Here is a 14,593-nt window from a genome sequence, read left to right as displayed (position 1 = left end):
TATGGGGGTATGGCAGTGGCCTCATAAATGTTTGTCCAATTCAGCTATCTAGGCAATTGCCTCCGAGTTGCTTCATTGTAGATCTTCTAGAACTAGGGAACCAGAGAACACACTTCATGGCCAATCTTGCACAATATGTTTAATAGTTTGCATATCAATAGTTTGCAAACATTGGGGAGGGGAGCTGAGGTATGACTGGGCTAAAATTGGGAGAAATCAGGGGTGGCCTAATGGTTCAAATAAAACAGCACTCCAGGCACAATGTTATTTTCCAGCTGCATTTTGCACTACTGTATATATCCTTGAGTTACTCTGAGAGGCATTTGATTAATAAAGTGCAACCAAAGAATTCGATAAAGGAAGTGGAACGGTGTTCCAAAAAAAATGGGTGGCAACTCCTCTGTTATGGATCTGTAGAAAGAAGAAAAACTGTTAGGAGTAGCAGCGACATTGAAATGTAGCTCCCCAAATACTGCACCGCCGCCCACATCTAGCAGCACCTGATCCACCAGGGCTTCTCGCGTAAGAGAACTTTCTAGGGCAGAAAAGTCCGTAACTGCTTTTCTTACCAAAAAATACATTTAAACAGAATTTGAGGTATTTTTAAAATCACTCTTCAAATAGCTCTTTTATTCTTCTTCCTCCTAATGGTAGGTCCAGGTTTCAACTCTTGGGCTGGCGAGCAGGCAGCGGAGAGAAAAGGCGGCTTGCAGCGGGGAGGGGAGGGGGGGAGAGAGAGCCTCTAAACGGAAGCCCAGGCCTCCCTCTCCAAAACCCAATGTCCAAAGCAGCCTCGCCCTGTCCTTAGAGGAGAGAAAAGAGCTGCCCCCAGCCCAGTCTCTGCGAAGCACAAGCGAAGGAAAATAATGGGGTCCAGTTTCCTCCTTTTAGCCCTTCCTCCCTCTTGCTCTCCTTTCCGAAAAAGGAAAGAAGGCGGCCTAGAAAGCGCGCGGCTGCCGCTCTTGCAGCTGCGGCGCAAGCAAGCCGCAAAGCTGTAGCCCCCTGCAGCCGTCTAGGTCAGCTCCCACCCGAAGCTCGCCGCAGCCACAATCGCCTCTCCGCCTCGTCCTCGCCCCACCGCTTCTACCGACTCGACTCCGCTCGCAACTCCCCCGCTCACGTGACCAGCCCGGCAAGTTGGGCGCTGGGAGGGAGCGAGCCAGCGCGGCCGACGCCGCAGCAACAATAAGAGCGAGTGGCACATACTGTACTCGGGTCAGGAGAAGGGAGGGCATTTCTGTGCCACTCAAGCACTCCGGCCGAAGGGAGACGGAGCCTCTGCCGCTGCTGTTCCTGCAGCCATCGCCGCCACTGAAGACAGCTGCCCGCCCGCCGGAGCAAAAGCTGCAGCTTTAAGTGAAGCTTTCGTAGTCCTCCTTCCTTTGGTCCGCTCGGGCTCCGCTTGTTTGTGGGTGGGTGGACCGCCCCCTTGTGGGGCTCAACGGCTCCCTATACGCCCCGCCAACCAGCGGCGGAGGAGAGGATGGCGGATCGGCTGGAGCTGTAAGGGCGCTCCGGGGATCAGCCGCTTCCCCAGGAACAACGCGAAAGAGGAGGAAGCCAGCTGAGACTTGGCGGGAAACGAGAGGCGGAGATGGCTAACGAGTCGCTTCAGGTAAGAAGCCAGGCTCCTCGCCCCTGCCTGTATCTCGGCCGGAGAGCCGGCACACGGAGATTGTGAAGGAGTCGAAAAGGGCCGCCGACCTCATGCCTCCTTTGGAGCAGCAACAGATGCGAACGGCTGCGGGACGCCTTCTTGCACCCGGTTCGGACTTCGCTCGGTGCCCTTCTCGCTCCTCCTGCCAGCTGGCGGGAGCGGTGGCGAACGGGGGCTGCTGACCATTCCCCGCATTCGGGCTGGCTCTGCGCGAGCGGCCCGATCCTGGTACTGTCCTCACCCCGCGGCTTGCTTATGTTTATCCTTCCGTAACCAGGAGGAAACGGGGGTGGGGGGACTTATGGATTCAAAGACTTAGACTGCTTTTGCTGCTTGTTAGTGTGTGTGTGTGTGTGGGGGGTCTCTGTTTCATAAACACGAACATTTTGCTGTATTGATAAGGGAAACTGGTTAGTAGCATCTTTTGCCCGTGGAAGCCCATTAACAGATACATTATATCTGTGGGTATATGTGTCTATGTCCTCCTGACTTGGGTGGAAGATTGAGAGGAGACTGTGTAGAGAAGACAGTCAACTTACTGAGTGCCTGCCTGCTACCTCTGGCCCTCTGTTACTACTTTCTGTCAGAGGGACAGAAACAAGCCTGGTTTTAGATGGGATGATAGCAAATTAAAGACTTCATTTCTTTTGATCTGTTGAAGTAGACATTTCACAGGAGAGTAATCAAGTTCGCCAGGTTTTGTTAACTTGACTAACTTATTTTGGATAGTTAAACGAAAAAGAGACCCACCCACCCCAAAAAAAAGACCTTGGAAAGGAGAACAAGCAGGTTCTGTGTAAGTAAGAACACGTACAAGAGATTGGCCAAACCATTCGTGTTTCACTAGCTGGGGGGCAAGAATGTCCATCTGATCAGGAAGGAAATCTTGAGCCTGTGGCAAAAACATTGATCCAATGTATGGCTTCTGCGAAAGAGTGAATTCCCCACTATGTATGTAAGGATCGTTGGAAAAGGAACTGAAAATGCTGCAATGTCTTTGTCTACTCCTGTCGCTGTGACCATACTTGGAATGCTGCTTATACTTCTGGTCCTGACATTTAAGAGGATATTGTGGAATTAGAGCAGTCAAAAGGCTCAGTGATTGACCCCAGTGAAAAAAAGCTACACCATTTTAGATTTTAAGCAAAAGGAGACTTGATAGCACATATGAAGTTAGGCACGGTACAAAGAGATTTAATAGGGATTGTTGTTGTTCTCCTAATATTAGAATTCTCCCCACCCTGAAACTGAATACTTTGAGATTCAGACAGAAAAAGAAATTGCTTGAAGGAGTGTGCAGTTAAACTACAGAATTCTCTACCACAAACCGTGGGAGATGGGGGATCCCAGTTGGAAAAACTTTAAAAAAGAAAACCAATTAAAAAGGTCCATGGATAATGATGATGACTGTGTATTATGAGGCCCTGTGTCTCTCAATAGGTATCAATAGGTAGAAACCTCAATTGGAGGGTGCTAGCGCATCATAATCCTGTTGTGGATTTCCCTTTAGTATGGACCTGATTGGGAGGGTGGGCATATCAGAATGCTTGATCCGAAGGGCATTTGGCCTGATTCAGCCTGGCTATTCTTACCTGCTTCTGAGTCTGAATCTGTCAGTGCCATTAGCCTTGGGAATTCTATTCCTTCTTCCCCAGAATGGTAAAATTGAATGGGATCTTTCTTTAACTTCAGAAGTTCCACTTTAGGGCAGGCAAAGTAAGTGGAATAGAATATAATTCCCGTTGATTTTTGCTAGGATATATGATACATTTCCTTCCCTCTGAATAATATTGAAAGAGATATAATAACCTATCTTTACATATATGTTTGCTTTCTTTCTTATGATTGTTGCTGTCAGTTCAAGTTATTTTCCTGTCATAAAGCTATTTTCATTTGTTTGGATTTATTTTCTTTCTTTCTGTGGTATCTGGGGAGTTCTCTTGAAAAAGGAGTTTAAAGTGCTGATGTAAGATTTTTAATCAGGGAGACATGCACAGACCATTTCCTGAAATAAAGCATTTGCTAGGCAAATGTCATTGAGGCATTGTTATGTGGAATGGGCCTGCAATGGGGTTTTAAGGATTCAGCATATAAGGCTACCTGTTGATTGGAATATTTAAAGACTTTCTGGAACTGCTGGATGGAGATTTCTGCTTTGTGGCCAAGTTTTTTGGCCATTAGTCTGCTTTGGAAAGAATGGGCATCAGACCGTTCTCTTTACAGTAAACTGCAAGATAAGAATTATGGCTGGTATATGATTTGTTGCTTGCTTGTTTAAATGATCATTGCTAGCTTAAAAATCGATGTGCTAAAACCATTCTTACTTGTCTGTAGAGCTAACAACATTTCAATTATTAAAGATACGGTGCTGATAATCAAATCCATTACTGTCAGCCCTTACCTTGTACTGTCAACAGTCTATTGAGCTAAAAGGGACAAAACATCGGATTAAGCTTTATCCTGACATTGCATTTTATATTGTTTAGCTTGGATGTTTAAAATGAAGAACAATATTTTTAGACAAAGTACTTCAAAATATTGCAAAAATTACAACTATAAAACAAAGAGCGAGAGAACAGTTTTGAGCTGCGAACTGGATTTCAGTCTCTTCAGATTATGAATACATGCAAGGGTATATGAGAATGTGCTAAATTGAAGGCATTAAATTGAATGCATTCATATCTTTTTTTAAAAAAAAATAGACTTAGAATTGTGCAGTTGGCTGCAGAGGAATAGAAAGTAGAAGTACTTCAAAGAAGTTTTATAACGTTCTTTAAACTTTAAATGTACTTTTACTTTCTGAATGACAATACAGTTTTTCAGTAAAAGTTTACATGTTTAAATGTTTTTATATCTTTTATTGTCTGAAAGCTTTATTATTAAGGTTAGATCTTTGAAAAGTAGACTTTCAGTATATTGAATAAATTTAAAAATGTGATGTAAAATCTTGATATTTTATGAGTGAGACTGGGAAAAAACAAGCACTCACATTTCTTACCTCCAGATTGTGATATTTAAGATTTGTTTTTCATTTGGAAAAAAATAGCCATTTACTCATGAGGATGTGTAACATTTAGTTTAGATCTTTGTCTTTAAATGAGACAAATAGAAAAAAAAGGTAGCTCCCTTTTCACAGTTTGATACCAGTGCCTTCTAGACTTGTAAGTAAAAAATGTGAAAACCTAATCTAATTTTATTTTGTAGCAAATTTTTCCATTCTTCAGTTGGATAAAGTACTATTTCTTTCCTGCGGGTAGTTTGTCCAAGCATTTTTAATGTAATGATTGTGTTCACACGATACATTTACGAATGGCTTATTGAAACACTTCGTTTATTTCATTAACCCTATTTTCTATATTTGTATGATGTAATGGAACCATTAGCTAATCATATCAGCTGGGTTCACATGACAAATCAGGCTAAAATAAGATTGGTTACTTTGTGATTCAGAATACTGTAGAGCCATCTATTGTAAAGCATTATAGGTAAGATGTTACTATATTAGTTTACAACTAAGTTAGAATCAAATCAAGTTTTGTTTTTCTGCATTCATTTTTTCCCCTTCTTGTCTTAATTTAATGTATAAAAAATCCCAGGCTTAGGACAATTGCTAAAGGATTAATGTTTTAGGTATATTTGTAATAATTTAGCATTGCTTAACTTTATTTATAGAAATGTATATACAATTGGTTAAAGATAGATCAATATATGATTTAACAACAAGACAGCAAGACATAAGACTAAATTCACAAATCAGAGTAAAGGTTTGATAAAGTTGTAACTGGTCTGACTGATGTTGTCAATAGTCCGTGAAAAAGTAAAAACAGAGAAGCAGAAACACCTGGAATTTTTTAAAAATAGAATCTATATTTGCTTATTATCCACATTTGAGGAAGTTCTTCTGATTGACCCCCCTCATGTAAGTTAAGTTGGGAGACTTTGAATATCAGGTTTTGACTAACAGCTAAAAATCATGTCTTCTAATAGCCAGTTAAGGTATATATGGGGAAAATATCTATCAAACATAGAGGGCCACTGGGCAGTGTATAATATTAAAAATGGGAAATAATTTTAAAAAGTAGCCACATTGGTTCCAAAAGGAAATCCACTATCCACCCAAATCTAAGACATGGGAGGAAAACTGATTTTAAAGACTGATTAAAAAAAAACCAATATGGATTTCTTCAGGAATGCTCTTCCAGAGAGTAAACTTCCTAGATCAGAGGTCTCCAAACGTGGCAACTTTAAGACTTGTGGCTGGCTGGAGAATTCTGGGAGTTGAAGTCCACAAGTCTTAAAGTTGCCAAGTTTGGGGACCCCTGTCCTAGATGATCCTCAGATGACCTTGCTTAATTGATGGACCCAAAGCATGCCAATTTTGTCCAATCATACAAACGTAGAAATTATTGGAAATAGGCAATCCCTCAGATAGCCAGGCTCTAAGTCTTGAAGGATTTTTGTAAATGGTAACCAGCACATTGAATTGCCCTGAGAAGCTAATTGGCAACCAATGCATTTCATGGAATAGGGTATTACCTGGGCATATATTGTGACACTATTACTGTTTGCATTGCCACATTCTGGACTATAGATTCCAGGTGGTCTTGTAGAGCACATGGTTATTGTTCAAACATGAAGTGACTAGGGTGACTGACCATCGGGAGAGCCTCCCCAATCTAGAAGTGAGGACAACTGGTGCAACAGAAGAAACTGTGCAAAGACCTTCCTTCCCTTAAAGCTAAGGCTCTGACAATCCAGGAAAATTCCTAAGCTACATACACATCTCAAATGAGGAAATACTACTCATCTAGGACTAAAGATGAAAATTTCTGGGACAAGAAGTTAAAGTATCCCCATCCTCTCTCAGTCTTGCTGGGGTTGAATTTAAGTCTGTTCTGTATCATTCAGAGCCCTGAAGTCTCCAGATTCCAGAATCACTAGGATGGCCTGGAATTAAGACATAAAACTGGTATCACCAGCATATTATTGATATTTGATTCAGATTATTAGATGGCCTCACCCAATAGCTTCATGTAGAAATTAAATAGAAGTGATGACAGTATTGATGCTTGAGGCACATCACAGGTTAAGAGCCTTAGCTTTGATGTCTCCTTCACTGTTGATATCAGTTGGGTCTATCCACATAGAAAAGAGCAGAACTACCATGGAACAGTTCCCACCTTCACCCCTACTCCCAATAGGCAATCCAGATCAATAGTATCAAAAATCCCTGAGGCATCAAGGAGAACCAAGACAATAGCACTAACCCTATTCTAGTTCTGGCAGAAGTGTTCCACGAGAATGATCAATGCTACCTCTGTACTGTGTCCTAGCCTGAAACTCAACTGAAGAAGGTCTATATCAGGGGTGTCCAACCTTGACAACTTTAAGACTTGTGGACTTCAACTCCCAGAATTCTGGGAGTTGAAGTCCACAAGTCTTAAAGTTGCCAAGGTTGGACACTCCTGGTCTATATCATCTGTCTCCATCATGGCCACCTGGAGTAGCAGTTGAGTCACCTTCTGAATAACCTTTCCCATAAAGTCTGATATGAAATTAATAGCTAGAAGGTCCCTGTGTCTAGATTTCTTTAAACATTTCATCAAATGCTAGAGAAAAAGTTTAAGAGAGAGCAATACTTACTTTGTTTTCTTCAGTCTTACCTTTTTTGTAGAATTAATGTGTCATTATTGAACTGTAATGTACAGGTTACGCAGTGTGCAGCAGATGCAAAGAGCGATATATCTCACAGTGGGATGAACGGCATTCATTTTTCATTTTTTATGCAGTGTTATTCTCATGATAGGTGAATAGTTTTGTCTAAATCTTTGTATTGATTTTATGACTAGCAAAATTTGACAGAGGCAGTTTACATTTCTATCTATAATATCTATAATATGATGGTAAAATATTATCTATCATATAATGGTAAAATTCATGAATTTATTCTCTTTGCACAGAGCCATAAGAATAGAAGAGGCTGATGTCCAGCATTTTATTCCTAGAGCAGCCAGTAAATGCCTTTGAGATTTGCACAAGCAATACAAAAATGCGGTTGTACTAGGAATTAGGAATTAGAAATTAGGAATTTCTGCCTAAATTCTTTGTGCTGTCTCCAATCTTGGAAATAATGTGTAATCATCATGCTTAATAGCATACAGTACTCACTTTTATGGTACAGTAGTCATAATACTCTTTTAATACTCTTTAAATCCAAGCAATTTGGTGGCCATCTCTACATCTTGCAGCAATGAATTTCACAGTTTAGGTTTGTAAACTAGAATTCTCTATCACATACTGGCAATATGAACAGTGACAACTCTTCTGTCTTGAACCTCTCATTGTACAAGTTTATGTAATGATCTGGGATTTGGATATCAAATTGAATGAACTTTTCCCCACGTATTCAAGCACAATTTAACATAACATTTTTGAGATGCAACCAGAACTGTATTACTTATTCAAAGTGTGGTTGCATCTAGCACTTGTTTATAACATCACAATATGAACATTTTAATTTTTAATGGCCTTCTTTCCAACAGTTGTGCATTGAATGAGTATTTTATTGAGCTATCTATAGGAATGGCAAGATCTGAACAGTCACTACCAGGTTCAATCACAAGTTAGATTTTTTGTGCTTCCAATTGTACTTGTTTATATGTTTGCCATTTTATGCTTATTTATTTTAAATTCTTCCAATGTGGAGAGATCATTTGGGAATTGTTGTTGTCTCATTAATCATCCTACATTAATTGGTGTTAGAAAATATAGCTTCTGCTTACCTTGAATTGCAAATCATTTATGAACAATTAAGGAGCACTGGGGAACTCTATTGTCCATTTATTTTACACTTTGCATTCTTACTGGTTACTAATTATTGATCCAATTAAAAAATCTTTCATAATTGAAATAAGTTTGCTCAGGAGATTTTCATTTATTTTGTCAAAATGCTTGTAATGGCTGGCTAAGAGACTGTGAAAGAGGATAGGAAAAGAATATTACAAGTAGAAATTATCTGTATGTTCTTCCTGTATCACGAGCACAGGTAGATATTTTCCCAGTGCATAACAGGTCATCAAAGAGAATGTCAAGAAATGAATTTAAAGATAATTTGGGTGCTAAATAAATATATCCAGTTGCCAGTATTTCTGTAATCTAATTCCCTTTTCCACTTTAATAAATCTGGTAATAGTAGACTCTGAAAATTTTGATTTGTGGCTGTAAGTAGCTGTTAAGAGCTTTACATTCTTGGTAATTTGTCTGTTCTCCTTACAAGGGAAGCTGCCTAGTTCTGCCTTCTTGACCTAGATGGTGGCAACCCATCCAAAAAAAAGGTTGTTAACAACTGAAAGTTTCCCTTGTCTGTTTTTCACACGCCATTCAGATTTTCTGTCCTGGTCAATGGATTGCAAACCACCATCTTTTTTCTCATGCCTTGAAGATCCCTTTGCAATCATATTCATCAACCTCAAAATCAATTTGCCCCGTTTTCATATATAGTATTTCATTCCTGAAAATGTTTCCTAGTCTTCTGCACAAAGATACATTTGAGGCATTAACTTTTCATTTAAGCTATTTCTTAGATCTATTTTGAGTCTTATATCATCCAGCTTTCCAATGTTCTTAGTAATTTTTCTGTTAATTTATTTAAATAACTCATTGTTGATCTTAATGTTATTAATGTTAGGTTCCTTCAAAGCATCATTTGCATCCCTTATTGTTTGCTTTCATTTCTTTTCTGCAGTCTCATACAGTATTCTTTGCGGTGCCATTTCTGTATTCAGATGAAAGCTCTCTTTTAATAGCTTTAATGGTGCTGATCCTCTGGAGCCACTCCTATAGCATGTGGAAGCTGAAAAACAGAATTTGTCCAAAAGGAATATGCTGTTGCATCATGATCAGACTTACTGTTTCAATAGCAAAATAGAATATGTTTCTATGCTTTGAGTTCCCATATAATTCTGTACATTAGATGCTGCACAATAGCCAACTGGATAGTTGTATCTTTCAGAGGAATAGAATAGAATAAAATAGAATTCTTTATTGGCCAAGTGTGATTGGACACACAAGGAATTTGTCTTGGTGCAAATGCTCTCAGTATACATAAAAGAAAAGGTACATTCATCAAGAGTCAAAAGGTACAACACTTAATGATAGTCATAGGGTACAATAAGCAATCAAATCATATTAGGAAACAGTCAATATAAATCATAAGGATACAAGTGACAAAGTTACAGTCATACAGTCACAAGTGGGAGGGGATGGGTGATAAGGAGTGATGAAAAGATTAACAGTAATAGTAGTGCAGACTTTGTAAATAGTTGTACAGTGTTGAGGGAATTATTTGTTCAGCAGAGTGATGGCTTTCGGGAAAAAACTGTCCTTGTGTCTAGTTGTTCTGGTGTGCAATGCTCTATAGCGGGGTCGCCAACCTTTTGGACCTCAGGGACTATCAAACTCATAATTTTAAATCCCGCAGACCAGAGACCCTGGGAAAATCCCCAAAAAGTCTGCAGGAAAATTCCCCACTCCATTTTCCTACCAATCAATCATTCTTTATTTGGGATTGCAGGATACCGTCTCCAGCTTCATTCTCAGGGTAAGAGAGAGAGAGAGAGACTTTTGGCTTCATGCAAGGAAAGCAGCAGAAGCAGCAGAAGTCTTTCTTTCCCCCCCCCAAACTCTGCCAGAAATGAGTCTTTGTGAGACTTGTCACACTGGCGCAGCCTCTTGGAGCAGGATGCCTTGCAGGGTCCCAAAGACTCATTTCTGGCAAAGTTTGGAGGAGAGAAAGAAAGACTTTTATTGCTTTCCTTGTGTGCAGCCCAAAGCAGAACAAGAAAGAAGCAGCCTGGAGGCAAGTTCCCCCCCTCCGCCCTTTCGTCCCTCCCCTCACTACCTTGTGTTGTTCGCAATGCAAGTGATGCAAGACTTGTGTTCCCACGGGCCATGTGGGCGGCACAGCCTTGTCTTCCTGCGCAGCCTGGATTAATTGCTTTGGGGGGGGTGCTTTGGGGGTGACATTGCTCTGCACAGGCCACAGTGGTCCCTGGCTTACTAGTTGCCGACCACTGCTCTATAGCATCATTTTGAGGGAAGGAGTTGAAACATTTTATGTCCAGGATGTGAGGGGTCTGTAAATATTTTCACAGCCCTCTTTTTGTCTCATGCAGTATACAGGTCCTCGATTGAAGGCAGGTTGGTAGTAATTGTCTTTTCTGCAGTCCTAATTATCCTCTGAAGTCTGTGTCTGTTCTGTTGGGTTGCAGAACCAAACCAAACAGTTATAGAGGTGCAGATGATAGACTCAATAATTCCTCTGTAGAACTGTTATCAGCAGCCCCTTGGGCAGTTTGAGCTTTCTGAGTTGGTGCAGAAAGAACATTCTTTGTTGTGCTTTTTTGATGACATTTTTGGTGTTAGGTGCCATTTTAGGTCATGTGATATAATGGAACCTAGAAATTTAAAGGTCTCTATTGTTGATACTGTGTTGTCTAGTATTGTAAGAGGTGGTAGTATGGGAGGGTTTATTCTAAAGTCTAGCACCATTTTTACGGTTTTGAGTGTGTTCAGTTCCAGATTGTTCTGGTTACACCACAAGGCAAGTTGTACAACCTCCTGTCTGTATGCGGAATCGTTTTGTGTACCTCTGAACATTATGCTTCTCCCCTTCCCTCAAAGTGGTTAACTAATACTAAGAGAGTTCAGAGTTCTTATTTTCTTTATGTGAAAGATAAATGATTCCAACTCTTTGCATTCCTTGGATTTGCTACTTTAGGGCTTGTGTATATGTTTCTCCATATGAACTAAATGTAAGACTGTTGGCCTGGTTCACTGGAGCCAAACCTTTTCTTGATTTGGAGGGAAAGTCAAATTATTGCGTTCTTTATTTTGTTGGTTGAACAATCTGAAGTGATGACTACCAAGCGTGTACTAGTGTTACAGTTACATGGTGATTGTGCTATGGATGGAAGCTGTTCCTGTCTGGAACTTTCTCCAAAGGAGCCTGATAGCAGTAGTTTGTAACCGCTGGTTTGAACAAGGCTTGAATCTATTTTATTCATTGAGGAGAAAAGCTTTTCTTTTTATATAAACAACTCAGGTTAAGTTAATGGAAAGATTCAAATGTTCCTCTTTGGAGTTGCAAGGCTGTTGGCTTTTGCTTCTCCAAATCTGTTCCCCAAATTAGGAAAAAGAAAGTGCATGTGGAAAAAACTTATATGGCATAGAGAAAAAAAGTGCATGTGAAAATATTTGAAGCATCAGAATCAAAATGGGGAGGGAAAAGAGGGTGTTCTGTCGATAGTCAGAAAGTCTCTGACAGTCCATCTGAAAGGAGAAATCCTGCAAATGATGTTAATTTATCTCCTTTTCTGATCAAGTTCCCAGAGAAACCTTGAACAGCTCAGTTAATATGTTTCTATATCAATATTAAACTTGATTCTAAGTAGTTTCATTGTTTTAATTTCTGTCCAGCAACTCCCAGAAATTGTTATGATGGGGAAGAACTAAGAGTTCTTTGCTATGTTTATAGTTTATTCTATAGATGCCTAGGATCCCTTAGCTGAAAGCCATTACTTTTTGGCTGGCCAGCTTAGAAGCTGCCTTGTAGATATTGGCTGTGTCATGCATAAAAATAAGCCACAAAATGATTTGTTTGGCTTGGATAATATGATGTATGAAGCCCCTACTTTAATATAGATTTATATGGGAACCAAGTCATTACAGCTTGTTCAACAAATAATCGTTTTAAAGCCCTGTTCTGGGAGTATGTTGACTGTTGATTGCAGTTCTACCTTTAATTTACTGTTTACTGCTGTAAACATGATAGCCCTACCTTCGTTGAATTACCATTAATATCCAGGAAGTGCCTAGATTACACCAAGTTTCATTTGATTTTGTTTTCTTTTTAAAAAAACACTGCCTGGCATTAATGCCATTTCTTCTTTTTTAATTTAACGCCAAGGCTTAGGTTTGGAAACTATCTTAATATTTATATAGACAGGGATCTGCCATGCACTTTTCTTTTTGTCTGAATTAATAGTAAATAGTAAACTATTAAAGATATGTGCATATTGTATAAACATGTAAATCCGAAACATGGAATTGAACTATTGGCCAAAGCAGATAAGATGCATTTTATTTATTAGATTTATTTGCTGCCAATCTCATTTTGATGCTATCTGAAGGCTTAAGTCACTGTCTATAAATATTTTAGAGTAAGGTTTTCTGCGTGGTTATAAAGAACAGTGTCCCTTCTTCATCCTAGATTGATACTAAGTGTGGCTAGCAATTATCTGTTTATTTTCTATTCAAAATCAAAAGTATTTTGGAAACTTGGTAATGCATTGAACGGTAATGCATTTCCTTCACTTCAACAGTGGACTGCCTATCTGAACCAAGGATGTAAGTATTGAGATGGTCTGAAAATCCATGCAGTTATCACAATTCATGTGCTGTTTTTAATGAAATCATTCCATTCAATAAATTTTTAGTAGAATGACAAAGAACATCTAATGTTGCTTTTAACATTCAAATCATACTGCTTCATGGTGCTGTTAAGGATAATACATTTTTACTTTTAGACTTTTTTCTTCCTATAAATGAGGAGATTTTAAGTAGCATTGCTCAAAACTAAATTTCTAGTATTACAGCTGTTTTTTTAAAATAAATGACTTGTTGATCTCAGACCTTTTTAAGTTGACCTATACATCTAAGTGGCAGCAATTTTGGAGAAGTTAGTAGTAAATACCATAGAATTCAGTGAGAATTGTTTCAGCTCTTAAGTATAATTCCAAACAGAGACACTAGGATATATATTGATGTCATCTACATAGATGCTGGTGAGCCCAGAGGCAAAAGAACATTCAGTATTGCAAAGGTATATCTACTGCTGGTATATAGAATGTTAGAACCATAATGTCAGGGTTCCAGAAAAACCCAACTCCAATTAAAAACACAGAGACAAGCATTTTCTCAAAGTTTCTTTTTATTAGAGTAGTTATACTGGCACATCTGGGAAAACCAAAGCTGACACATGAATCAAGATTCAGAATCAATGTCAAGGGAATTAGTAAACTTAAATGGAGTAAAATGAGTCACAGAGGAGCTTCTTCTACTGAAAACAAAACAGAGTTGCCTTCATTATTTTAAAAAGGAATATCAAAGACAATGCTTAAAAATATCCCCAAAATGATGTAATCAAATTCAAGGCAAACCAATGAATATTAGTGTGACCCTAACCTATGTTTCAACAGCAGATACAGAGCATATACAGTTGGTACAGTTGTAACAATTTGCAGCATCTTGTAGATACAACACTGGAGAAATATATCTTACTAATTATAGGAGACTGGAATAATAAAATCGAAGTAAAGTAACATCTGAAATAATGAGAAAATGATGCCTTTATGGAATGAAGCAGGAAACAGATTAATAACAGTTCTGCCAGGCATATTAAATGTTTATAGCAATTACATTTTTTCAACCACCTAGAAGAGGACTCTACATGTGGACATTGACAGATGGAGATTACCAGAATGAAATCGACTACATACTTTATAAGCAAAGATGGAAATTCTTTTTTGTAGTGGTTTTTAAGTCAACAAGCAAATCAGGTGATACCTCAGCGAAACTAAAAATCCAAATGTTGTTAACCACCATTTCTGTAAAAATAATAGCAGGACCTGCTTGCTATAAAGAGTCTTTCCCTTTTTAAAAGAGTAGCTTTTAGTTTCCTGTACACATTTGACTGACAAATGATGGAACAACTCATTTGTCTTCTGTAGACTAAATTGTATCTAAATTTTAAAACCTCTGCACGTCATCAGGCTACACATGCACAAGGATTGTGGAATACACATAAGTTCCAAATGTTGAAATGTAGCCTATAAAGTAGAACAGTAGCCTGCATAAGAAGGAAATTATTGATAAGCC

General features: G+C 39.0%; 1 protein-coding gene across 2 annotated transcripts in view; it reads left to right on the top strand.

Moving 5' to 3' along the window:
- The first annotated feature begins 1,023 nt into the window (after positions 1-1,023).
- PKN1 (protein kinase N1) overlaps positions 1,024-14,593 on the top strand; it is an 83,993-nt gene continuing 70,423 nt past the window's right edge. The window contains exon 1 of one of the 2 annotated variants that reach the window (XM_087955603.1): positions 1,024-1,615. In XM_087955603.1, coding sequence (XP_087811729.1) covers positions 1,595-1,615 — 21 coding nt within the window. In that variant the 5' untranslated portion in view covers positions 1,024-1,594. The remainder of the gene's footprint in view (positions 1,616-14,593) is intronic. The other variant, XM_026676931.2, reaches the window with a different exon arrangement.

This window comes from Notechis scutatus, chromosome 2 (genome assembly GCF_049901735.1).
Source record: "Notechis scutatus isolate UNSWTSFEM ecotype Mainland chromosome 2, rNotScu1.2, whole genome shotgun sequence".
NCBI lineage: Eukaryota > Metazoa > Chordata > Lepidosauria > Squamata > Elapidae > Notechis > Notechis scutatus.
The sequence above is the reverse complement of the archived record's forward strand: the minus strand, read 5'-3'. Positions and strand labels throughout refer to the sequence as shown.